The sequence below is a fragment of the Mytilus californianus genome, unplaced genomic scaffold, assembly GCF_021869535.1.
Source record: "Mytilus californianus isolate M0D057914Y unplaced genomic scaffold, xbMytCali1.0.p SCAF_13, whole genome shotgun sequence".
In the NCBI taxonomy this organism is placed as follows: Eukaryota; Metazoa; Mollusca; class Bivalvia; order Mytilida; family Mytilidae; genus Mytilus; species Mytilus californianus.
In genome coordinates, this window is record NW_026262615.1 from 27,901,750 (window position 1) to 27,928,008 (window position 26,259).

General features: G+C 31.7%; 1 protein-coding gene across 1 annotated transcript; it reads right to left on the reverse strand.

Annotated features, from left to right (window-relative positions):
• On the reverse strand, window positions 1–25,921 carry LOC127723466 (gamma-aminobutyric acid receptor subunit beta-1-like). The gene is made up of 9 exons (XM_052230118.1): window positions 25,852–25,921; window positions 20,332–20,748; window positions 15,932–16,060; window positions 14,980–15,177; window positions 13,721–13,975; window positions 8,830–8,982; window positions 4,579–4,764; window positions 1,314–1,361; window positions 1–227 (listed from the first exon to the last, which is right to left on the reverse strand). Exons 1-9 carry the CDS (start codon window positions 25,852–25,854, stop codon window positions 129–131), a joined length of 1,488 nt encoding a protein of 495 aa, XP_052086078.1. The 5' UTR covers window positions 25,855–25,921; the 3' UTR covers window positions 1–128.
• Between the last annotated feature and the right edge of the window lie 338 nt (window positions 25,922–26,259).

Here is a 26,259-nt window from a genome sequence, read left to right on the forward strand (position 1 = left end):
TCTACAATACATCCAATAAACATATTCAAATTGACTTCATGATGAGATTGAAATGTTATAATGGCAATGTTGTACTAGTGAGCTAATGATAAAGATAACATTTGATAGTCCAGTACTGATTCTGTAGTTTATATTCTAGTGCCTCCTCTGGTCTTTGACATTGACATTTCAATTACTCTTTCTGTCCTTGCATTCTCTCCAAAATGGTCAATAAACTTTCTCTTAGCCTGAAATATATAAATATATCTACAATTTCTGAAATAAACAAACAGTGAGTACTTTGATTTAACAACTACTGCAAATTCAGAAATTATTGTGATTTTTGAAGAATGGACAAAAATGCGAGATTAATTAAAATTGCGATTTCAAGAAAATATGCATATAGATATATCTATTAGATATTAGAATTCGAGTTCTTATTAAAGTGATTCTCACCCAGTCGCATTATTCGCATAAATAAAAAGCATCCCAATAATTTCTGAATTTACAGTATTTACATTTAATACTCGCAAGTAAACTCTTGCTATACGGTATGGGTTTTGCTCATTGTTGAAGGCAGTAAAGTAAACTCTCGCTATATGGTATGGTTTTGCTCATTGTTGAAGGCAACATGGTGACCTATAGTTGCTGACCTTCTACATCATTTGGTCTCTGGTGGAGAGTTGTCTCATTGGCATTCATACCACATCGTCTTATTTTTATATTCTCAACAAGACTGTGGCTAAAAAAGAAAAATGAGACAGTAATATTGTTCTATTTTTCTTTTTATGCCCCCAACATTCAGGGTTCATGGCATATTGACTATCAATGCATGCCATTCCCTCTTTCTCTACTTCCAAATTTCAACAATTGCAATCGTCTCCCCTTTAAGTTGCAGTCCATATTTTGTTATGTCAAATTTGGGATTTTTTTGAAACTGCAAGCTTCTATAGAAATTAACATGAACAATCTTTTAATAAAAACATAATGTGTCCATTGGAAACAGGTTCCCCTGCCTGCAAGGAGTAGTCTGATAACTTAATTGTTATCAAAGACATATCTTGACATTCTTCACATTTTTGTCCCTTACCTAATTATGGTCTTTGGTTAAACCATGTACTGTGTTCTATATTCTCTTCTTTCTATTAGTATGAGACTCGGTTTTTTCTGGATTTTTGTGTGTGGGAGTTTTTTATATCCAATTTTCAATTGGTATCAATGACTGGTTGACTAGTACTAATGTAGATAAATTGTTTTGGTCAAACAGGCTGATAAAATGGCATGTCAATTACACTTCAACTTTAAAGAAAATTTTTGTTTGAAATGACACTTACCTTGTATAATTTGTCCTTTTCCACCATAATTGTACGTCTCTTGATTGCCTGGGTGAAAAACAAACAAAATAAATATCAAAAAGTCCTATAGGATATCAACTAAAGTGTTACAGTTGTACTCGAACATAAGTTTAAAATATTGAACTAAATGCAGTTTTGTAGTTTATGTAAAGACTGTTCTAGTGTTCTAAAGTGGAAAAAGCACTTTCAAACATTTTAATGATTGTGAAAATAAAATGTCTACCATGTTTTTAAGAAGGATAATAAAGAAACTGAAGAAGGCCAATGGCCAAAATGTCTTAAAAAATGGTTTATTTACTACAATAATGCAATATATGTCCCCTATTGGAATTTTCAAACATGATAAAAAGATAAAGATTGTTGAACAATTTTTTTTCCTGTGGGATCAATATTAACTATTGAATTCTAGTACCCATGCATTTTCTTTGCACACTGTATTTTTATGCTTAATTCACCATTTGAGGTATATTTTGGAGAAGTAAGGTTGAAGTCACAAATTAAGTGCTAACTTCATATATATATTTATACTTCAGCATTTTTAATCAATAAAAGTTAATCAAAAGAAAATGAATTTTAAGGTAGATGGGGAGGGGAGGGGGGGTGTTTCGAATTAAAAATAATAATTTTTTTCTCACTTTGCTAAAATGCAGATTATATCGTGCTATTTAAAAAAAATATGTATAATAAAAAGTGTAGGTGACTGTGTGCTATTTTAAAAAATACGATAATAAAAAGTATAGGTGACAATCACCTATACTTTTTTATTATACATATTTTTTTTAAAATAGCACGATATAATCTGCATTTTAGCAAAGTGAGAAAAAAATTATTATTTTTGATTCGACTGACTGAGCTTTTTTCAAGCTACATGTTGTGTAGGATTGTCAGATTTTGTATGGACTATACATGGAATAGTCACTTTTGAGTGAAAAGAATGAAAAAATGTATGTTTAGACATCAATTTCTTTGTCAAACCTTCTTGAAATTTAATAAAACTTGTACAGAAACTTTTGTCTAATGAAGACAGTATCCAGAGAAAAATTAAATTGTTTTTATCATTTTTCCATATTTTACTGACAAATAGACAAATAGACTTTGTTATTAGTTGGTTACTAGATTGTATCATGATAATGAAGGAAATATTGACTGTATTGCTATATCAGCCTTAAGTTAAATAATACTGTTTTATCACCAAAAAATTCACTATGAAAGCCATATAAAATCATACAAATTTATTTGCAATATGCACCATTTAAAACAATATTGTCTACAGCTTCTCATAATTTTTTCACAACTTTTATTTTTCTGTACTGACAAAATAAAAAATTCAACCCTTTACAATTTTTTTTTATAGTTCTCCCAATATATTTTCAAAATGTTGAAACATTATATTATTTTCTAATTGATATTAAGGAAGGAGGGGGGAGGAGGTCTAAATTAAAATTGATAGAATTTTTTAATAATTTGCAAAAATCCAGTTTATAGTATGCTTTCTCAAAAATATGATAAAAGTATAAGTCACAGGTTTTTTTTTCTATCATGCTACAGGTTGTGCAAAATTATCAGATTTTGTACAGATTATACATGGAAAACCAAATTTTTTGTGATAAGAAGAAAACTAAACGATAGAATTTTAAGATAAAATATGAGAAGATAGCTCTTATACTGTGCTTTCAGAAAATAAAAATAAAAAATGGGAGTCACAGGACTCATGTTCCTGCTACAAAACAAAATAGGTAAATTCATAACACATTCCATTATAAAAGTTACATTATCAGAGTTATCTCCCCTTATATGACAAAAGTTGAAACAAATTGAATCAAACAAAAAATATTTTGTATAAATTTGTAAAAAAAAGTTGAAAAAATATAATAAAACACATGTTTTTCTTTATTTAGATGAAAAGCCTAATAAATGAATAAAATTAAGAATGGAAATGGGGAAAGTGTCAAAGATAACAACCCGACCATAGAGCAGACAACAGCCAAAGGCCACCAATGGGTCTTCAATGCAGCGAGAAACTCCCGCACCCGGAGGCGTCCTTCAGCTGGCCCCTAAACAAATATGTATACTAGTTCAGTGATAATGGACGTCATACTAAACTCCAAATTATACACAAGAAACTAAAATTAAAAATGGTACAAGACTAACAAAGGCCAGAGGCTCCTGACTTGGGACAGGCGCAAAAATGCGGCGGGGTTAAACATGTTTTTTGAGATCTCAACCCTCCCCCTATACCTCTAGCCAATGTAGAAAAAACAAAAATACAACAGTACACACAGTAAAATTCAGTTTAAGAGAAGTCCGAGTCCGATGTCAGAATAGGAAACAAAAGAAAATAAACAAAATGACAATAATACATAAATACATAAATAACAACAGACTACTAGCAGTTACTGACATGCCAGCTCCAGACCTCAATTAAACTGATTGAAAGATTATGTCTTCATCATATGAATATCAGGCACAATCCCTCCTGTTAGGGGATTAGTATTATACCATCATAAAATATATGAGAAGAACATAACCCGTGAAGTACATTCTTTTCACAAAATTTGCTTTTTAAAGGTCTAAACTGATTGTGTTCTGCTATTGTACATCCAAGATGGCGGAAAACACCTGATCTACCTTAAGTAATTACAATTGACATGAACAACACGATGGAAGCCCTATGTGGAGCAGGATCCACTTACCCCTGTTTTGGTAGGTTCTTGTTGCATGAGGTCTTCATAGTTTTTCGTGTAGTGTTGTATAGAATGTTGTTTTTCTTTTCATAGTTTTCTTCTTTTTTACCACGATTTTGTTGATCTCTCTCTTTCGACTTAGGAGATTGATTTTGTTGATCTCTCTCTTTCGACTTAGGAGATTGATTTTGTTGATCTCTCTCTTTCGACTTAGGAGATTGATTTTGTTGATCTCTCTCTTTCGACTTAGGAGATTGATTTGGCCTTTGGTATCTTCTCCCTCTTTTTTATATCAGTAAATATCCAATAACAACTCCTACAGAAACTGGAGATAACTGGTGAAATAATGAACTGACATCCATCCACTTACTATCCTCTTAATTTACCATTTCTAGGACATGCACAATATGAAAGGTGATTAAGTCTTAAAAGTTTTTGAAGACTGTAAAAATCACTTTCCCTGCCTAAATTCTACAATACTTCAAAAACTTCAAAGAGTGAAGAAAGCAGTGATTAAGACACTAGTTCACAAATAAAAAGTTAAATCAAAGTTAACTTACCGTTTGTCTCATGTAAACCCCAAAAATCACATGAAAAGCCAAAAAAATGCATAGCAGAGTAATAATTGAATAGTTGTCATATTTGGTTATCTGATCCTTTGTGTAGATGTTAAACATATATCTGATAATAGCATGTTGTGCAGAAGTCAGTCCCAGGAATACTAAAGCTGCTATAACATACAAATCCTGGAAATGACAAGAATACAGTGATAAGTTATAGAGCTGAGCCTGTGTGTATTTGAGAGACATACATATCTGATACAATAGCATGTTGTGAAGAAGTTAGTCCCAGGAATACTAATAGTAGCAATACTAAAGCTGATATGACATACAAATCCTGGAAATGACAAGAATACAGTGATAAGTTATAGAGCTGAGCCTCTGTGTATTTGAGAGACATACATATCTGATAATAGCATGTTGTGCAGAAGTTAGTCCCAGGAATACTAAAAGTAGTAATACTAAAGCTGCTATAACGTTATGTTACAAATCCTGGAAATGACAAGAATACAGTGATTAGTAGGCACAGAAGTTTTATTTTTTAACATGTGTCGTGGGTCATTTATTGTTTTATGTCCTTCAATTAATGCAAAATTAGTCAATGAATGTCAACTGGCGGTGAAGGGATTTTGCAAGTCCTTTCCTACCCTATAGAATCCTTTTTAATGAAATAGTCCTTAAGAATAAAAACATACCTGTAACTAAAGATCAATTACATCTGGTTATATTTATTAGCTTTCCAAGTTTAAAATAATAAAAGAAAATTGTGTCTAGACACGAATGCCCAGATCAAGCTTTGCAATTAGCCAATTTTCCAAGTTAAAAATGGGCATTAACTCTAGAATGGTAAGTGACTCACTGCCCAAATTCCAACTCTGTCTGCTAGTTTTTGTTCTTAGCATTGTGTATGAATTTCATAAAATTTGAATGAGGCAGACCTAAGTTAGAGTGTTGAAAAGAAAAAATGGGAAGGACGGTCAAGGGTAACACTTAATGCCCCTGTTGCCTACGGCGGGGCATAAAAATTACTATAAGGGAATATGGAAACTGATTATATATCCCCTTAGACATTATATTCTTCTATGCATATCCTGACAGGATGTGCATCATAAGAGGAAACTAATCCCCATCCATCTGAGGTTGCTATAGTGTTGTTCTACAACTGTGTGAAGTTTCATCAATATCAGTCTAGCTGTTTAGAAGGAGATATGCTGAAAGAGCACATGAAATATATATAATAGAGCCAGAGGATGAACAGACATGGTGATTCTTATATAACCCCTAACACTTTGTGATGACATCAAAAATTTTGCAGTTTCTAGAATTTAAGACCAATTCTAATTTCTGTGTCATAATACTCTATTTCTATGTCATAAAGCTCTAATTTCATGTAAAGATAATATGAAATTTTGTGTTTTGGAACTTTATAACAGCAAGAAGGTTTTGTACAATTTTATTTCAATTATTTATACTTACCAGTCAGAAACATACTTTTGGATTATCTTTCTTTACTACGTTCATAACTCGCAAACACATAGATGATATTGATTCAAACATTAACTAACCCAGATCATCTGTGTGGTTCATGCTTCAGTTTATCTGTCGACTTGTACAAAACACGTTCAGTTCGCATTCGGTCAGTAAATGTTTTACTGCCCCAATATTTGTCTTTTGACTATGACGTACTATATAATTGTTTAACTATGGAAGAAACGAATAGAATATCCGAAGAAGAATTAGAAAGTGATTCCGTCGGTATTACCAGAAGTACAGGTAACCAAATTCGTGATACCAAAATGGCCAGAACCGGCAACAAATCCTCAACAAGTATAAGTCTAAAAAACGTTTGTCCAAGACGGCGAATCTAGAAATAAAGCTTTTCAGCATAGAAGATTAAAGCTTTAAAAAGCGGTTTGATAAACTTTTTGGCTTGCTACAGGCAGCTAATAAAAGTGCAGATAATTCTCATACTGGTGGGTCAGCCACGCAGGAGAAGGAGGTTACCAGAATGGATAACGTCCCTGTACAGAGGGAACGCAGACCATTAATTCCTTTGGAACCAAACTTGAATGAAGATTTAGGTAGTCCAAGAATTGTAAGAGATTTTGATGAACGCTCAGAAATATCTTTACATAAGTAGACCGTCGAGAGAGACGAGATCTGTTGGTTCTAATTTCAGATCATGAAGAGAGTGATACTCAATCAGAGAGTAGTCATTTACTTGATAAAAACAGTAATGCTAATAAAACTGACAGGTTTAGTAAATACTTAAATTCAAGTGTACAGAACTGCACTGAACACTCAAATTGTACAGAAACTTTTTCTCTTGTGGGACCAACCTCTGATGGATCTATTTGCCTAATGGCAGAAAACCGTCAGACAAAGGTGTTTTGCTCATGGATTCCACATCCTCAAGCTTTTGCCTTGGATGCCCTGACAATATCTTGGGAGAAAATGTATGCCTACGCATATCCCCCAATCTGCCTGATACCCAAGATATTGCAATATATGAGGCAGTTCCAGTGTCAGATTCTCCTGATAGCTCCTTTGTGGTCCAGGAGACACTGGTACCCGGAATTACTTCAACTATTGATAGATTACCCAGTCAGTCTCCCGATACAATCAGACCTTCTCTGTCAACCGAGGTCCCAAGTTTTTCATTAGGACCCAGAGGTATTCAGTCTGACTGCTTGGCTTCTATCAACAGATCTTTCAAAGCAGAGGGCTTTTCTAAAGAAGCTAGAAATTTACTCTCAGCTTCATGGAGGAAAGGAACTCAGAAAGACTATAGTGCAAAATTCAAGAAGTACTGTAGCTGGTGTAGTACAAGGGAAATTAATCCCCATAATGCAACTTTAAATCAGGTACCAGATTTTATAGCCTAGATCTGTTTGAAAATGGATTGCAATATTATAAGGACTATTGCAGGCTACAGGTCTATGCTTTCCAATGTTTTACCTCAAGTTGATAATACTGCAGCAGGTCAACATCCATATATTACAAGACTTATAAAAGGGGTTTTTAATTCTAGACCGCCTACCAAAAAGTTATTACCGGAATGGGATTTGCAGTTGGTTTTAACCTTATTGCAGAAAGAACCTTTTGAACCTATTGAAAATATTGATTTGAAACATTTGACATTTAAAACTGATTTTCTAATCTCTATTACTTCTTTCAGGAGATCTAGCAATTTGCAGTCTCTCAGAGTGAACCATTGCTTAATGAGGATACAACAAAAAGGCATTACATTTATTAGAAGTGGTTTGGCAAAGCAGGATCAACAAAATCATAGAAATTCAAAAATTGTTGTTCAACCTGCATTCACAGACAATAAAAAGTTAGATCCTGTTACATGTCTGTTACAATATTTAGAAAGAACAAAGAAATTTAGAAGTAGTTTAGATAAAGACCAACAGGGAAAACTATTCCTTTCTACATGTGAACAGCATAAGCCTGTAACGTCACAAACTATTTCTAAATGGATCGTTCAAGTGATTAAATTAGCATATCCTGATTCTTCATTGAAAAATATCAATTAAGGCACATTCAAATAGAGCAGTTGGACCCTCTTGGGCTTTAAATACAAAGGTGCATCTATAAATTCTATTTTAGAAGCAGCTGATTGGAGTTCAGAGTCCACATTTGGAAAATTGTATCTGAGAGATTTGTCAGTCGATGAAATATTAGACAATTTGTAAATATGTTAAATTTTTCGGCGAGTTGCGTTGGAGAATTGGTTTTTGGTGGAAGTTTTAAATGTGATGATTTCATGATGAACATTATTTTGTGTTGAACTATTGATGTGTTATATATAGACATTTGTACATATGGTGCAATTTAGATGACAGAAATTAATACAGCATACGCCTCCAGTTCAGTAAAAGGACTGCTTTGGAATCTATCCAAAAGTATGTTTCTGACTGGTAAGTATAAATAATTGAAATAAAATTCAAAAATTTGTAATCAAGTTAAAATTTTATGAAATATTTATACTTACCAGTCAATATTCCCACCGCCGCCCCATGCTTTAATTTCAGTGCGGATGTTTTGTACACGCCGATAAACTGAAGCATGAACCACACGGATGATCTGGGTTAGTTAATGTTTGAATCAAGATCATCTGTGTGTTTGCGAGTTATGAACGTAGTAAACAAAGATAATCCAAAAGTATGTTTCTGACTGGTAAGTATAAATATTTCATAAAATTTAAACTTGATTACAAATTTTTGAATTTTTTCTATTGATACTTACCAAATAAGTTAAGTAAGAAATTGTTGGTAAACTCTGCTTTACTATCAGTTTGAATGTAACAGAAGTCAGGAGTAGTGTTATAGTCACACCAAGACGATCTGCAGAGGAAGGTTCAATGGAAAATGTAGTAAAGGTTAACACCGTGATCAATGACTGAAAATAGATCAACGAAAAATATCAGGATATAATAAAAAGGATGGGTCACCGTGCTATTTTTCAAGCTATGAATTGCCTAAATTTGGTTAGAATGATCATGAAAAAACATATTTTTGTGCATAAAAAGAAATCTATGAGATAGAATTTTGAAATAAATTGTGAGAAGATAGGTTTTAAAATATGTTTTAAGAAAATAAAAAGAAAAAATGGTGTCACCGAACTTGTTTTCTTGCTACAAGTAAAAATAAAAAATTTCCCTATCAGTCCAGTATAAATTTTTCACTAAAAGAGTTATCTCCCCTAAAATTGCTTAGTTGAAAAAATTTATTCTAAAACACAAATGTTTGGTATTTGTTAAAATATTTTGGATAATGCAATAAATCAGCAAGTTTTCTTCATATATATAAACTGTCTAATCAATAAAATTGCACATCTGTCTACAAATTTGTAGATTTGGACAAATAACTAGACTGATAATGTACTGCGATAGTACAATCCAAGATGGCGGTATACCATGAATCTACCTTAAACTGAATTTGCAAAAATGTTCTTTAATTGTCTTTGAACTTTTGCAGTGTCAAAAACTATTTATTTTACTTTGAACAGTGTAAAAATCTTGTTTTAAATGATACATTATTGGACAAAAAAATATATCTCATCCCCACCACAAATTATTTTAAATAAACAGCTGCGCCATGAGCGCATGATACGCCCGTCACATTTTTAAAAGAATAAAGTTCAATAACTTCTCAAATGCATATCAGAAATTTATGAAAAACTAAAGGGAGGTTATCTTAATAGATATAAACCTGTCACCAAAGTTTCACGAAAACTGCTCAAAGTACTTTAAAGATATTGTCTGAAAACAGGAAAATCACCCCTTTTTTATGAATAATTTAAAATCCCATAACTCAGAAACCTAAAATCTAAAATTCATAATAATCAAAAGGGAGCTTACATCAATAAATATAAACAATTCACCAAAGTTTCATGAAAACTGCTGAAGGCATTTTTTGAGTTATTGTCCGAAAACTGGAATATCACCCTTTTTTTAATAAATAAAACCCCATAACTTGGAAATATAAAATCTAAAATTTATAAAAATCCTAAGGGAGCTCATGTCAATAGATATAAACAATTCACCAAAGTTCCTTGCAAATTGGTGAAAGGGTTTTTGAGTTTTTGTCGGAAAACTGGAAAATCCACCTTTTTTAATGAATAAAACCCCATAACTTTGAAATTTAAAATCTAAAATTTATAAAAAACGAAAGGCAGCTCACGTCAATAGATATAAAGAATTCACCAAAGTTTCATGCAAATTGGTTATAGATGTAAACAATTCACCAAAGCTTTTTGCAAATTGGTTAAAGCGTTTCTGAGTTATTGTCCAACATGTTGACGACAGACGGACAGACAAAGGTATGCCATAATATGTCCCGTTAACGGGCGTAAAAAAATTATCAATTAGAATTAAGAAAATCATTTTGATTTCATAAATGTGTTCAATTTCATGGGAGCCACTCAATATTGTCAAAAAATTCAAAATCTGCCCTTCTAGACCAAACCTAGGACCTCTTTTCTTAATGTTATACAAACAACAGTATAAGTGATATTTTTCCCCATAAAAGTTGACACTTTCATACAATACAGTGGGGCCAAGACATATTGTTTATAGAATAGCTAATTGAAGAATTCAAATATAGAAAAATATTCAACGAGTGACCGAACAACACACTAATTAACGAATGCGCATAGCTAATGAGTTAATTATCAGTGTTGTTCAGTCACACGAGTCGAATATTTTTCGATATGTGAATTCTTAGTTAGTTATTCTTTGTATTACATTAACAATGGACTTTTTAAAGGAATTAAAGTAGAAAATGTAAGGAACTGGGCAAGGATCAGATAAAGTGTAACATTTGTGTGACATAACGTCCGTCACATTTAAGCCCATATATTAAGATTTTAAATATATCAGAGGAATCTTCAACTTTTCAGAGTTCACTTTTGTGATTATATAGAGATAGTTCTTTGGTTCAAACAAAGGCACAACTTTTGTGATGGACGTTACATTGACAAGTTTGACATGCTAACTTTAGATTAAATAAAATTTGAAATGTATTTCAAATTAATTAAATTATATGGTTTTCATTCTTGTTCTTAACTCATGAAAATGCACATCTTGGAAGTTTAAAGTTAAAAAGAATAATAGGGTTAAAAAAAAAGTAAAGGACGTCACTATATAAATGACACATAGCTGAGAGGGTGATAGAGCAGATTGTTACCCCGAGAAAACATTGTCAACTGAGGCGAAACCAAGGTTGACAATGTCTTTTCGAGGGGTAATAATCTACTCTATCACCCTCTCAGATATGTGTTATTTAATTTATTATACTGAATGTTCTGTTATTACTGTTGATTAAATTTCAAATTCAAAGTAAAAAACTATGACGTCTTGTACATAACAACCATCTGTATTTAATAAAGCGCACACTTGATCAAGCTTCTCCGTGAAGGGTAATAGAGTATTTGCCATAGGATAGAGTCGTATTTAATAAAGCGCACACTTGATCAAGCGTCTCCGTGAAGGGTAATAGAGTATTTACCATGGAATAGAGTAAATTGTCTCCCTCGTATTAACCAATCAAAATCTTGCATTTTGACATGAAGTATAATAAAAAAATATGATGCATATTTGTTTAGTTTCCATTCCAACTAATCTTCTGGACACCAGGAGAGTCAAAATGGTTAAGATTGTATAACTGGTAGTAGTGAAAACCCACAGAGCCAATGGGAAATGGATATCAATAATCGTTAATTTGTATAGCGTGATGGAAGTTTTGTTTGACAGTTTGACATTTTATAAGTCACAGGTCACATCCGTGTAACGGGAGTCACAAAAATATGCTGTATATTTTTTTATTTTTCAACCTAATTTCTCACAACTGGACACCTGTAGAGTCAGAACTGGTAAAATACTTCAAAATGTTTGTAGGGGAAACCAAAAAAAAAACAATAGAAAATAGATACTAATAATAATTCATTTGTATAGTGAGACAGAAGTTTTGTTTGACAGTTTGACATTTTACAAGTTAAATTTTGCACTCATGCATGAGAATTTTAAAAGAAATGATGTACTCAAAACTTTGGTACTTAATCAAAGATGTAGAACCAGCATTTCTTACAAACTACTAAATAACATTGCGTATATCAACACAGTTCAACAGGAATTATAAACTAATTATTTTACGGAATATTGTCAAAAATAACACCTGTTCTATATGATTGCATGTGCAATTGGAACTGCATGAATGAATCAACTTTGCTTTTCTATTGCACAATTTCAATGTTAGGGTAGAATAATAACAGTTCACTGGTATCATGAAATTCTCTGTTCAAACCAATGCAAATGTTCGCCCGTTACACAGGGAGGTCGAACAATAACGGTCGTTCGTTGATTAATTGTCAAATAGTAACTGGCAAAAATAGTTTCCTTGTTTTCATTTAAATATTTCATTTTAACAAACAATTATTGTCAATATCTGTCACAATATCTATGTTAAATATAACCATAACATGATATTTAGTGGTTGTATCTCATATGAGACACTTTGTACAATCATTAAATATTAGAACACCCATTATTCTTGAAAAAATATTTGACCGACACTAAACTTACCCTTCTACAAGTTACACTATCCATTTTTGACACATAGATCGATGACATAGTAATCATGTGTACCCAAACCAATTACAAAGCACATGATGTGATGATATATACCATTCTTTCATGTAAATATAGACAGTTTGATTGCCTTACTTTTTGACAGACAAAACTTTTTGAAAATTTGAAATGCAGTCTTTTGAAATAACTATGTCTGAATGCAATATTTCTTAGCAAGTTTTAAAGGATAATATTATCTAATTTGAAGGTTCCTGAACATTTGTAGGGTTATATTAGACAGTTCAACAGTATAAAACAAAGTTAAAATTTAGGTTATATTTGACAGACAGCATAATGGGCAAACAGTGACTTTTGAAGAGTTTTTTCTCAATAAATCTGCATAAATTATTTCTCAATAATAATAAAGCTGGAGAACATGCAATTTGACAAAGTGATATTCTAATTTAATTTTCTCAAAGGCCTATCAAATGTCACAAAATGGCAGCCAAAAAACATTGACAATATTTCAGGATTAAACCCAATAAAAAAATGGAACCACAAATAGTTAATAAATGATTTTATTTATAATATATATACACAACAAACACCACATTGTATTGGTTTCTGACTCTTATTTACACACATAAGTAAAGAAAATTTTCACAAGAAATGTTCGGGCGTTACTTTTTACACTTATCTGATCCTTGCCCATCTATATCTTTTTTTTACGCATTCACAATTTGTTTTGATGCAACATCATCGACAACGTCTTGACAACACCTATCGTTGTATAACGTCAGAAGAGTGAAATAACTGAATAACCGAGTTTATTTCACATGTGAAATTCTCAGTTTTTATTTCACTGGGAAATCATGGTAATTCATTGCAACCAATGTAATAATTTCAATTAATTCTTTTCATAAGATTCTAAAATTCTCTTGAATGTATAAATTCGTTAGATGCAAAAAGTAAGATTATGATGATATTTAATTAAATATAACAAAAAGTGTTTATATGGCAATTTTCTTCTCAATTTTTTTAATCACAAAATGTATCTGTAATATCACTTACCACAATAAACACAATATTCCACAAGAAATAACCAACTTTTCTCTTAACTCTACACTGGACATAAAAGATAGGATGCGTCTCATCACTCGCATATTCCAAAGTTGTTTTGCCCTCGTACGTCTCAACATGTGTATATATGTCCCATTCTTGTGCATCCATAAAAGTACCAGTATTTACTCCACTTAGAGAACTATTGTCTTCAATCAAGTCAACCTCCTCGTCTGATCGTTCTGTCGTTAGTGATATGGTTAGGTCCTAAATTACAAAACAAAAAAGTTCAACTAGTTTTAATAAGTAATCAACTAGTTTTAATATTAGTAATGTACAATAAATTCAGAAATTAGTGCACAGTCTGTACCAAAATCTTTTCCAACATCTAATCCTAGGACCAATATTCCAACATTTTTCTTATGTGGCTGAACAAAGTTTTGCAAAAACTTACTAGTCTTAATAAAATTTTACTAGTCTGGGGCATCGGACTAGTGGCTAACGCTGCAGACTGAGTGCATGCATTTATTATGGTTTTTCACTGATTACTGGTAAAAATGTGAGACCTGATTTAAATGTGACAGCAAAAATTTTTTTGAAGAAAACTCACTATTGGAATTATGTTATTTTTGTTATTACAAACCTGACAGTAAATGTCACATTTTTCACATTTAAATACAAACTTTGCAATTATTTCTCAACTTACAGTATTTGTTTTAAAACAGTCATTCCCAAGGTCGCCAGACATTGGGCAAAGTCCAGTAAAAATTGGTCCAGTTAAGTGATAAGCATTACTGGACCAAATGACCAGTACAATTTTTAATATAGTCAAAATCATATGTGTAAATGTCCTGTAAAAAAGATTCTGTTCCAGTTAAGAAGAATGGTTGGCTGGACCAAATTAATTTTGTATCATTTTGAGAAAACTTTGAAGAGCCGGGGATGGCGTGCTTAAGAGTTTTAAAAATATCAAATATCTTTAGTACATTTTTATTTAAGGCAGTATGAAAGCTAGTATATTGAGTTAGTATTTTTATAAAAAAAAAAATGCTTGTTTCGCCTTTTGTAAGTAAAATGTTGTCTTTTTTGGTACATAGCAGGATTTTTTTTTTTCAGGTGATTAAAATTTCTTTTTCAATCTTGTCTTTAATAATTATTATTTATGTGGGTGTGTGGGGGAGGGACAGGGGTGTGTGTGATTGTGGGTGGTGATGGTAAAGACATATATAAGAGCAAACTTACAACAAACAGTACACAGATTATTATTATACCTGTACGTCTATTGGGAAATGTGCCAGTTCTAAGTTTTCCTTGAAGAATCCTTTGAATCTCCACAACCAGACAACCAATGGGGCTCTATATCCAGGTGCATTATGGACCACTTTGTAACAGTGCTTATCAATAATAAAGCCACCATCCAGATTCAGCACTAACAAATTAGGACACCACATTATTTGTGGATCAAAGGCCTAAAGTCAAACAATAACAATTTGATATTTTAGTATTTCAGCTTCATAAACTAACAACATTATAATTATTGCTTTAAATATCTTTCCTTACATAATTGAACATTACTTTTTATTATTATTTACTAGAGTCCAATATAGTAAACATTTGACCAGACCTCTAAAAAATATACAAGTTGACATATCGATGTCTGACCAGTGTGAAAATGTGGTCCATGCTTTGATCAAGACATTTGTGTAAGACGAGTTTTAAGTCTGACTCACATGTTTATATACATGCTCTTTACTTAATTGGTATGAATTACTACACAATATGACATATAAAATGCCTCAATCAATATTGACAATAAAACCAATTTATAGAATAGAAGGGTGCAGACATTGCATTTTCCTCCAAAGCATTGATGATTTATTATGATCTTTGATGAACAGTTCCAGAAAACGCTCATTTTCATTGTGATAAATATATTCCAGAATTTGTAAAAGGAATCATAGCTTTTTTTCCTTATAGAATTTGTTTCATTCAACAGGGTCCACAGAATAGTTGATTAAACTTTTCTTCAATTATCACAGAGTAAAAATAAATCACGACACATCCCAAGATTTGCAACTTTTACATTTGTTAAAAATTAAACATTCAAAATGTTATTCATGCCTAGAAATTGCTTAAGGGACACTTCTGTTAAAGTATAGCAAACTACCTGTAAATTTAGACTATTTTAAAATTTCATGTAAAACAGAAATACAATGAACATACAATATCAAATTTGCCACTGAGTAATGGTTCCATCCATTTTGCTCTGACCAGAATTTCAGCTTCAAACTGCTGAGTAACTGTATCTATGTCGGTGATCTTCATAAATGTCAATCGGAGTTCAACCACCATCTGAAAATATATAAACTATGACCTTTGAAATCACTGACACAGCACGCAAATCATTATATGTCATCTTAAAATGGTAGAGTTCTCCAAAAGTGGTGGTGTGAAGGTTTTGACCACCAAAATTCTGCAAAGGACTGACACAATTTTAGTATTTTGCAATAGAAATATTAAAGTGAGGACCAGCAGGTTTTCTTTAAGGACCACCAGGAAAAAAACATTTAAAGAACTCTGAAATGGACATGTTAATGTGCCTGTCAATTGGTAGCTAGGGGAACCCTTCAGTGCTTCTTTATATATTATTAACATCTTATTGCTTTACATAAACATGCAATCACTTCTGACATTCAAAGTATTCTGTTTGCAGATCTCTGTGTTTTCTGTTAAACTTATTAATGACTTCACTATATTTTTTTTGGCAAAAAATCAAACAAGGCACATGCAGTTTTGTTCTATAAAGATTTTTTTCTAAAACCACTGACAGTAAATTCTTGAAAATTGCCAATATCAAATTGGACCACCATTTTGCAACACTCGATCACACTGTAACAGCCCTGACCAAACGGTTACGCAGCTTAACAAGTTTCACATAAGATGCTCACATTAGATCTAACGTTAGAAAATAACATGATTGCACATGAGGTTTTTAACATGCAAATTAGGTCAGCATTTTGTGAGCACAAAAATTGCACATAAAACTAACCTAATTTGTATGTTAAAAACCTCACTTGCAAATGCTCATGTGAGCTTTTTTGTTTCACATGTGCATTTTATCAGATTGCTCATATAAGAAGCTGCTCACATTTTGCACATGTGAAATTTAGTTGGCCCATTTGATTTTGTTATCTAATTATCTCCAGATGGTGATCATGACTCAAATGAATGTGCCTACAGGCCAAATCAAAATGGCTGCTAAGTAAAAACAGGATAAGCTCCAAAATGAAGATCTTGAATAGTTGGACATAAAATAAATGCAATACTTTTAAATAACACATCATATGTTATTTATTATTGTTAATTACTGAGTTAAGATTTTATATTATTTGTCCTTTTTTTATTAAAAAATAATGACTAAAAATATTACATTACATAATTATGAAACTTAAGTGCTGCGTGACTTACAAATTTAGTACATATATATAATGATTGTCTTTTACAGTGCTTAATTTCAAAAAGTTTCAAACAATTTATCTACATATAACTTATCTGAAACACGCATTTCCTTAAAGGACTTCAAATTGTAATATATTTTAGAATTTGAAACAAAAATGAAATAAAAATGATAACTTACAAAGATTTAACTAATATCAGATTCAAAACAATGCCATAAATTGATAGTTTAAATAGAACAATAATATTGCTTAACACTTTTCATCTCCTTCTCCCTGCAAATTTGAATTTACAGGAAGTATATAAACTGGGCATGTCAGTTTGAAAAAGCTCATATGAGCAATGATCTAAGTTGGTTTTAAATGGTTAGAAGAATTGAAGAACTTTTCTAAGTACAAAACTAACATAAAACTAACATAGATGATAAAAGCTCATATGAGGTTTGAATTGCACATCATGTTAGGTTTTTTTGGGCACATATGAAATACCAAACTGCACATGTGAGTGGTCTAATTTGCATACAATTCTTACTTGCATCTTATGTGATTCACATGTGAAACTTATGTGCTTTTGTTAGCAGTTTCTGTACGGGTGCATATTTAAAAGATTTTAAGAGCATTGGCTGAATGGTTCATTTATAGTAATTGCACGGAAAGAACATAATGAATAAATTTCCAATCTATCAAGAACCGTAACTCTTGAATGACAGAAACGAAAATCATAAATATCCAACTTGACCACCATCTTGACATCAGTAACAGCATATTAAAATTTTAAGAGCATTCGTTGGTTGAAACAACATAATTAAACTGCCATTTTACAATCTATCAAGAACCTTTACTCCTGGACAGCAAAAGTGAAAATCATCAATATGGAATTCACTCACTCTGACCCCCATTTTGTCATTAGTATTGAGTATGTCTATGTATTAAAATTATAAAAGCATTGGTTGAACGGTTCATAAGTTATTGCATGAAAACTGTTGGCAGCCGTCGGCCCGTCAATCTTCACCAATTTATTAACTAATGTTAACTAGAGGCTAGATAGACTGTGCCGCTCACCTAAGGTCTATGTGCATATCAAACTAAGGACTCTCTACAACATTGCAGACAGGAAATAGAATTCATGAAAAAAAAAATTGTTGATCTTGTATTGATGATAGTTTTGTCTATTTAGAGTTCCTCTCTATCTTCTTTAGTTTTGCTCAAAACACAAAAGAGGGTAAAAAACCCTCATTTTAGCCTGTTTTAAGGGCAATCACTCCAATAAAGAGTGACAGTCTACTAACTATATCGGAAAATTTGACTTGTTTGTAGATCTTAAATTGCCTTAGTGATCAATTATGTTATTCAAAGTTTCTATTTATCTACCGGTATTATAATTTTTATCATAAAACGAAAACAAATTGGTAAAAATCATCATTAAAGGGCAATAACTCCAAACAGGAGTCGTCAGACGATTTCCTCCATAATGTCTTAGCTGATCATTTTTGCTTATTTAAGTTTCTATCTATCTAGATCATAATTTTTAAGATATAAGGCAAATACGCAAAAAATTGGTAACAATCGACATCAAAGGGCAATAACTCTTATAAGGTGTAGACCAATGATTTCGACCATGCTAAACTTGTTTGTAGATCTTTTCTTGCTGATTATTTTTGCAATCTAAAGTTTCTCTATATCTATCATAGTTTTCAAGATAATCATGATAATAGGCAAAAATGAAAAAGATGATAAAATTTGTTATTTATGGGCAATAAAACTTTTTTAGTCCCCTGACAGTTTTGACACAAATGGACAATTGGTAGAGCTCAACATTTTGAACATTTCTGCCTCAGTCAGATTTTCTCCTTTTATAATGGTTTTCAAAATAAAAAACAAAACTTGCATTTTACCCCTCTGTTCTATCGGCCATCTTGGATGTCAGGCAGGGTCATCAAACACATTTTGAAAGCTAGATACCCCAATGATGATTGTGACCAAGTTTGGTTAAATTTGGTTCAACAGTTTCAGAGGAGAAAATTTTTGTAAAAGTTAACGGACAACAACGACGAGGGCCGAAGACAATGGATGCCAGGTGATGAGAAAATCTCACTTGGCCCTATGGGTCCTTTGGCCCAGGTGAGCTAAAATTGATAAATGAAACCTTTTTTTTAGAAATTATTAGACAATTAAAGCATCATTGTTAATTGTCTTAAAAGAACGTCCTGCTCTTTTTTTTCATCTGTTAGGGGAAACCAACAATCTTTTTTGCACGGCCTAATTAGTAAAAAAAAAATGATCAAAAGAAATGTTTGGGCATGTCTTTATTTATCTGATCCTTGCCCATAAGAATACAAACAATCTCAAACATTTCATTAAAATATCCTGTGTTTCCCAGGCTTAGCAAATATTACAAATAAAAGACTGAATTGTTTAAACAAAGAGAAAATACTCTCTATAACAGTTTTGTGCTAGTTCATCAAAACATTTTTTACTCGTCAGTTTGTTCTTATGTTATGTTGTGCTGTTACACCACTATCCCAGGTTAGGGGAGTGATATTAAAGCACTGAAAAACATGTTTAACCCGCCAATTTTTTTTAACATGTTTAATATATGTGCCTGTCCCAAGTCAATAGACTGTCGAGTGTTGTTCAGTGGTTGCCAGTGGTTCATGTTTGTCATATTTGTATTTTATAAATTGTTTTGCAATAAATAAGGCCATTATTTCTCTGGTTTGAATTGTTTCACATTTTTCATATCAGGGCCTTTTTCTCAATGTTGAAGGCCTTTAGGTGACCTATAATTGCTTATATCCACTTCATTTTAACTCTAGTGGATAGATTTCTCATGGGCAATCATACCACATCTTTTTTTATATACTTGTAAAATTAGTGTTTAGGACAATTCTTGACCTTTATATTCAACGTATTAAACAAAATTTCAAAGAAATCAATTCATAAATTTTAAAGATAAAAATGTTAAAGGTTTTGGAAGCACCCAGATTGGTACACCTGAGATTAATGATCTATATTTTGAAATTTAAAAAAAAGAATGTAATTTGAAGTTTATCTGAATACAGTCATATATATAGGTTTGAACGTTGTTTTCAATTTAGACTTGTATATATATATATATATAACTTAAGTTTATAAATAATTTAATTCATTCTATATATATATATTGACCTTCTCTTTCCTTTTGTCTTTTCTATGATCGTCCTCAGATAAATGGTGAGTCTGAATTTTTGATACAGGTCGATCAGTTCCTTCGTTGACTGGATGTTGTGCCTGTCGTAAAAAATTAACGGTTTGTGCCAATATTTTTGTATTGGCATCGAGAGAGGTCATTAACTGTTTAAAAGTATGACCCAAGTGGGTCTCCTTCTCAAAAGATTTGAGCTCCTTCAAAGGAGATTTTTGCTCTTTGTCAGGAGATTTGTGCACTTTCTCAGGAGATTTGTGCGCTGTCTCTGGTATTGGGTTTCTTTCATCTTTCGGATTTTGAGCATGTCTTTGATCCCTTTTTTTTTTTTCATTAGCTTTCCGTAGTTCTTTCTCTTTAATGAGTGCGTTAACTTCCAGTAGTTTGGTTGCAGCATTGAACTGAAAATAATATATTTAACTGAACTACAGTATTTTATACTCAAACAGTTTAATTATGGACATACAGTGACCTATAGTTGTTTAAACAGTTGAAATTCTATGTCATTTGGTCTCTGGTGGAGATCTCAAGTTGTCTCATTGGCAATCATACAACATCTTCTTATTTCTATATATTATAATGCAACAAATTAATTTAAGAGAACCAAAAAATAAATATCATCTTTAATATATTAACTGGAAAGTCTTTGGATGTTTTTGTGTATTTGTATAGTACTGTTCATTTATGCATTAAGGTCAAACAATACAGTTACAGGGATGGTTAATAACGTTACATAAAATGTTATTAACCATCAAGATGACCACTGAAGTCTACTGATGGACATCTGACCTAATATAAACATAAATAATAGATAGCATGGTTTCTTAAAATAATAAAACAAGTTTGCACATGCTGTAATATCATCTGCCTGCTTTACTGGTATAATTGAATTTATGTTAAAAAGTCTTGATATAAATGATAAACTATGTTAAATTAATGGTTTAACTACATTTTGTACAAGTATAACATAAACTGAACTTTTGAGTTCAGTGCATGGTCGACGTTGGTTCATGTTTGTCATATTTGTTTTTAGTAAACTGTTTTGTTATAAATTAGGCCGTTTAATTTCATCAATTGAATTGTTTCATATTGTTAAAAAAAAAATGATGATAAAGTGTGACAAACATGGTAAAAAATTAAGTCATTGCAAATCTATTTTCTACCATTCTACTTTAATCCAGAGACATTCAAGTACTGTAAATTCAGAAATTATTGCCTGCATTTATTATTGCCATTTTTGAAGAATGGATATAAATGCGAGATTAATTATTGCAATTTCAGGAAAAGCTGCATACAGATATATGCATCAGATATCAGAATGTGAGTTCTTATTATTGCTATACTAATAATTCAGTAGCATTATTTGCATTAATAAATACCTCGCAATAATTTCTGAATTTACAGTATACAAAAACAGTGAGTACCACTACCAGCTGGGGTTAATGAAAAAAGTGAAAACTAATATTTTTACAACCTTTTACTCATAAGAATTCATCAATTTTTTAAAGGAATCAACAACATACTATAATCAACTTACAAACACAAATACGTATAAATATCAATGTAAATTTTTTTTTTGTTGAATTAAAGATAATAGTTAATTTTTCTACCATTTTTTACTCGTATGATAGAGGGAATTTTTTTTTAAATATGTAAATTTCACCAATTTTCAATGTTATTCTTTAATATCTAATAACAAAAAGTTTTTATATCTCATTGCAAAAGTTTAAACTTTATACAAACATGATAAAACTTATAAGAAATCAAACATATATGATCTCATTACATCCTTTAAAAATTTCACACCAAGTGCTTCAGTCAATTTCAAACTTTCTCCAGTTAAAAAATACATATATATATATGTTTTTGATCCTTTTGTTACACTCCTGACATACTTTTTCAGTAACTATAAAGATGTTACAATTATTGTTTTAAAGGAGTCATGTTGAATTTTGTTTTAGATAGCTACATTAGAAACTAGTCAGGAGTGTAACAAATCTTACACTCCTGACCATAATCTATTGCTACCATATTTTAACCTAAAACTGATCTGAAATTATGTAGAGCCTTAATTTATATTAAACATATAATTTTGGTGCACATTTAAGAAGTACTGGTTTAAAATTTCTATATATTTCTTACATATTTACAATTTGGCTAAAAAAAGACTTTCTTTTAAACCTTTGTCAGTCTCTTGAATAATATTATATATGGGATGTTTTTATGTCAGACAGATAATGTATTATGATAAGTTGGTTCTTACTACCAAAGATGGTAGCAGTATGTGCTCTGTTTAAAAAATAATATCCAAAAATGTGCCCAAAAATGTCAGGAGTGTAACGCTTTTAGTGTGACATTCACAAGAAAGCATGTGCATTCATTGATTATATAAAAAAAATAAGTGCAGATACAATACCAAACAGTATATCTCTCATCAAACTATTATATCTTGACTGTGATTTCTTGTTCAATTCTTCCATCTATGATCTATTTGCATTTTTATGAACAGCATAAGGTAAGTCAAATAAGTTTGTGTAAAAAATAAAATGTCAGTAAATTAAGTCAGTCTGTTCAACTGTTGCCAAAAATGTCTTTGTAGGTGAAATAACATGTTTATCCACATCTTTCATGTTTTATATTTTTTGTTTAGTATCATTATAAGCTTGGCACAGGTGCATCCAGATGACCTTGAAGTTCTACTACTGGAATACTATGATTACAATAAGAACTTCTGACTAAACAGCATTTTTTAAACAGAGCACAATACTGCTACCATCTTTGGTAGTAAGAACCAACTTATCATAATACATTATCTGACATAAAAACATCACATATAGTATTATACAAGAGACTGACAAAGGTTTAAAGGAAAGTTATCATTTAAATAGCCCATATTTTTCATGTCAAGGACTTTTATAGCAGATGCCTATAATTGCTTACATCCACTTCATTTGAACTTTGGTGGATAATTGTCTCATTGGCAATCATACCACATCTCCTTATTTTGAAATTTATCAATGATAAATGTATAAAATGAGTTTAAAAGGTCAAAGTCAAATGAAAATGCCATACAGACATGCATTGGAAATAAACACATTTGTTCTAAAACCAGTTGTTGGCATGATATGGGTTATGTTCTTCTCATATATTTTATGATGGCATGATACTAAACCCCTAATGGGAGGGATTGTGCTTGATTTTCATATGTTGAAGACATAATCTTTCAATCAGTTTAATTGAAGTCTGGAGCTGGCATGTCAGTAACTGCTAGTAATCCTTTGTTAATTTAAGTATCATTGATTTTGCTCAGTTTCTTTTGTTACCTATTCTGACATCAGACTCGGACTTCTTTTGAACTGAATTTTATGATGGCATGATACTAAACCCCTAATGGGAGGGATTGTGCTTGATTTTCATATGATGAAGACATAATCTTTCAATCAGTTTGATTGAAGTCTGGAGCTGGCATGTCAGTAACTGCTAGTAGTCCTTTGTTAATTTAAGTATCATTGTCATTTTGCTTAGTTTCTTTTGTTACCTATTCTGACATCAGACTCGGACTTCTTTTGAACTGAGTTTTACTGTGCGTATTGCTGTGTGTTTGTTTATTCTACATTGGCTAGAGGTATAGGGGGAGGGTTGAGATCTCACAAAACATGTTTAACCCTGCCGCATTTTTGCACCTGTCCCAAGTCAGGAGCCTCTGGCCTTTGTTAGTCTTGTATGATTTTTAATTTTAGTTCATTGATATGTTTTGGAGTTTAGTATGACGTCCATTTTCACTGAACTTGTACACATTTTTATTTAAGGGCCAGCTGAAGCCCGCCTCCAGGTGCAGGATTTTCTCGCTGTGTTTAAGACCCATTGGTGGCCTTTGGCTGTTTTCTGCACTTTGGTCAGGTTGTTGTCTCTTTGACATATTCCCCATTTCCATTCTAAATTTTATGTACACCTTGCTTTCAATCCATACACCGAATAAAGTTGAATGATTGCTTACAATTTTGGAGAACCTGACTTAACCATGAAATCTAAGCATTGATCAATTAATTCACCATGAAAATAAGTTCAAGGTCAGACTGAGCTCTGCCACCTTAGTCATTCCAAACATAAAATTTCTAAAATAATGAGAAACAGACCTGAGACTAACACAGTGTTATATTTAGTTTCTGATAGTTCCGAACAACAAAAACTTACCATTGGCCAATGAGCAAAAAAAATTAGTTCAAGGTCAGATAAACTCTGCCAGACTGAGCCGTACATGAAAAACTTACTATCACTCTGTACACTGCAACAATAGTTTACCTTTAAAAAATTAATGGTTTCTGAGATACCAACTAAATTTAATGAAAACAAAAAACTTAACCTTGATCACTGATCCATGATAATTATGGTCAAAGGCATACATGTATACCAAATATATATGGTAATAGACTTGCCATAGGACATACATGTATGAAATTTGTGAGACATTTAACAATTTCTTTGTTAATGTAGCTAAGAACATTGGAGATAACGACATCGTTATCGATGAAAAACATCCAAGTATTGATGCAATTATAAAAAAAATATATATACAGATTTGTCATCATCAGCACTAAGTTTTCAACCAGTTAATGAAAATTTTGTTTTGAAACGAATAAATAAAATAAATGTCAAAAAAGCAACAGGTATTGACGGAATATCACCAAAACTGTTACACTATATGCTAAACCTGTAGTTACGAAGCCAATAGCTGATCTTGTAAATTTGTCATTGTCTACCTCAGTCTTTCCAGACTCACTCAAAATTGCCCAGGTGGCACCAATTCATAAAAAAAACAGTGTATTTGAAAAGGGTAATTACATACCAGTGAGTGTACTTCCTTCAATATCCAAAATTTTTGAGACAGCCATAGAGATGCAACTTTCGGAACATTTTATTTATTTGCTTAGCTTTTGTCTTTATGACAGTTAAAGCAAAATTTGCTTTTCTTTTCTTTTTAGATTGCTTGCTTTGATTTATGCATGTTTGCTTAGCTATTAATTTATATTTATGCATGTGTTTTTATTTGTATGTGAAGTTTGTCAAATGTGCTTATAATTTGTTATTTGTTTTTAAATATCAAGTCGGTTAAGAGCTCTATACAGAGCTCATGTGTACCTTGTTGAATTGTACATATCATGCCCCGACTATAAATAAAATTTACTTACTTACTTACTTACTTGCAAGAAATTTGTGCCATAAAAACTATATACATGAGAATGAGGTAAAGGTCATATAGTGTATTATACCATGTATACAGCAACTTTAAGTTATATTTTCCGTACCAAAATGACTAGATCAATACTTCCTAACACCCCCTCCCGGAATATCAAATGGTCATCCCCTTGAACTCGTGTGCATTTCGGCGACTAATGCATTTTGGAAGTAATACTGCCCTCTAAACGAATTTAACTTCTTTTACCTGTACCCGATTTGTATTTTTATTGTGCTCTACTTGAAAATCATGACCATGACATATTTACCATCTTAAATTCTTTAGCATATGATCTTTGACATCTTCCTTAAAAAATGCAGACGACAAATAAAGAAGGCGGATGTTTTAAAAAGGGAACTAACTTTTACAAACTTCCCGCCTTTTAACCTGTTTCTCTCCCCTGAATTTAAGTCTTTAGTTAGCAAACAGGCTTTATTTTTGCTACAAAAGCATAATAATACACTAAGAACATATAAGACAGCTTAAAGAACATTACAAATTGGAGACCTGCTTTATGTTAAACATTGACAAAAAAATATTAAATAGGAATATTGCAGTACTGCCAAGTTTTCTTGAAGCAAATGCGTGAGATTTGGCAAAAATTGTAAAGATCAAAGAGAAAAAACAATAGATCAAAGGAAAGTGCCGCCAAATATGCATGAAAATGCGTGAGTCT

Excerpts from the sequence above, each read along its gene's own strand:
- LOC127723466 (XM_052230118.1), bottom strand. Across the intron at positions 8,983-13,720 it reads GGAATATTGTGTTTATTGTG|TCATTGATCACGGTGTTAAC; the intron begins GTAAGTGATATT and ends ATCTATTTTCAG. Across the intron at positions 228-1,313 it reads AAAAGGACAAATTATACAAG|GCTAAGAGAAAGTTTATTGA; the intron begins GTAAGTGTCATT and ends TATATATTTCAG.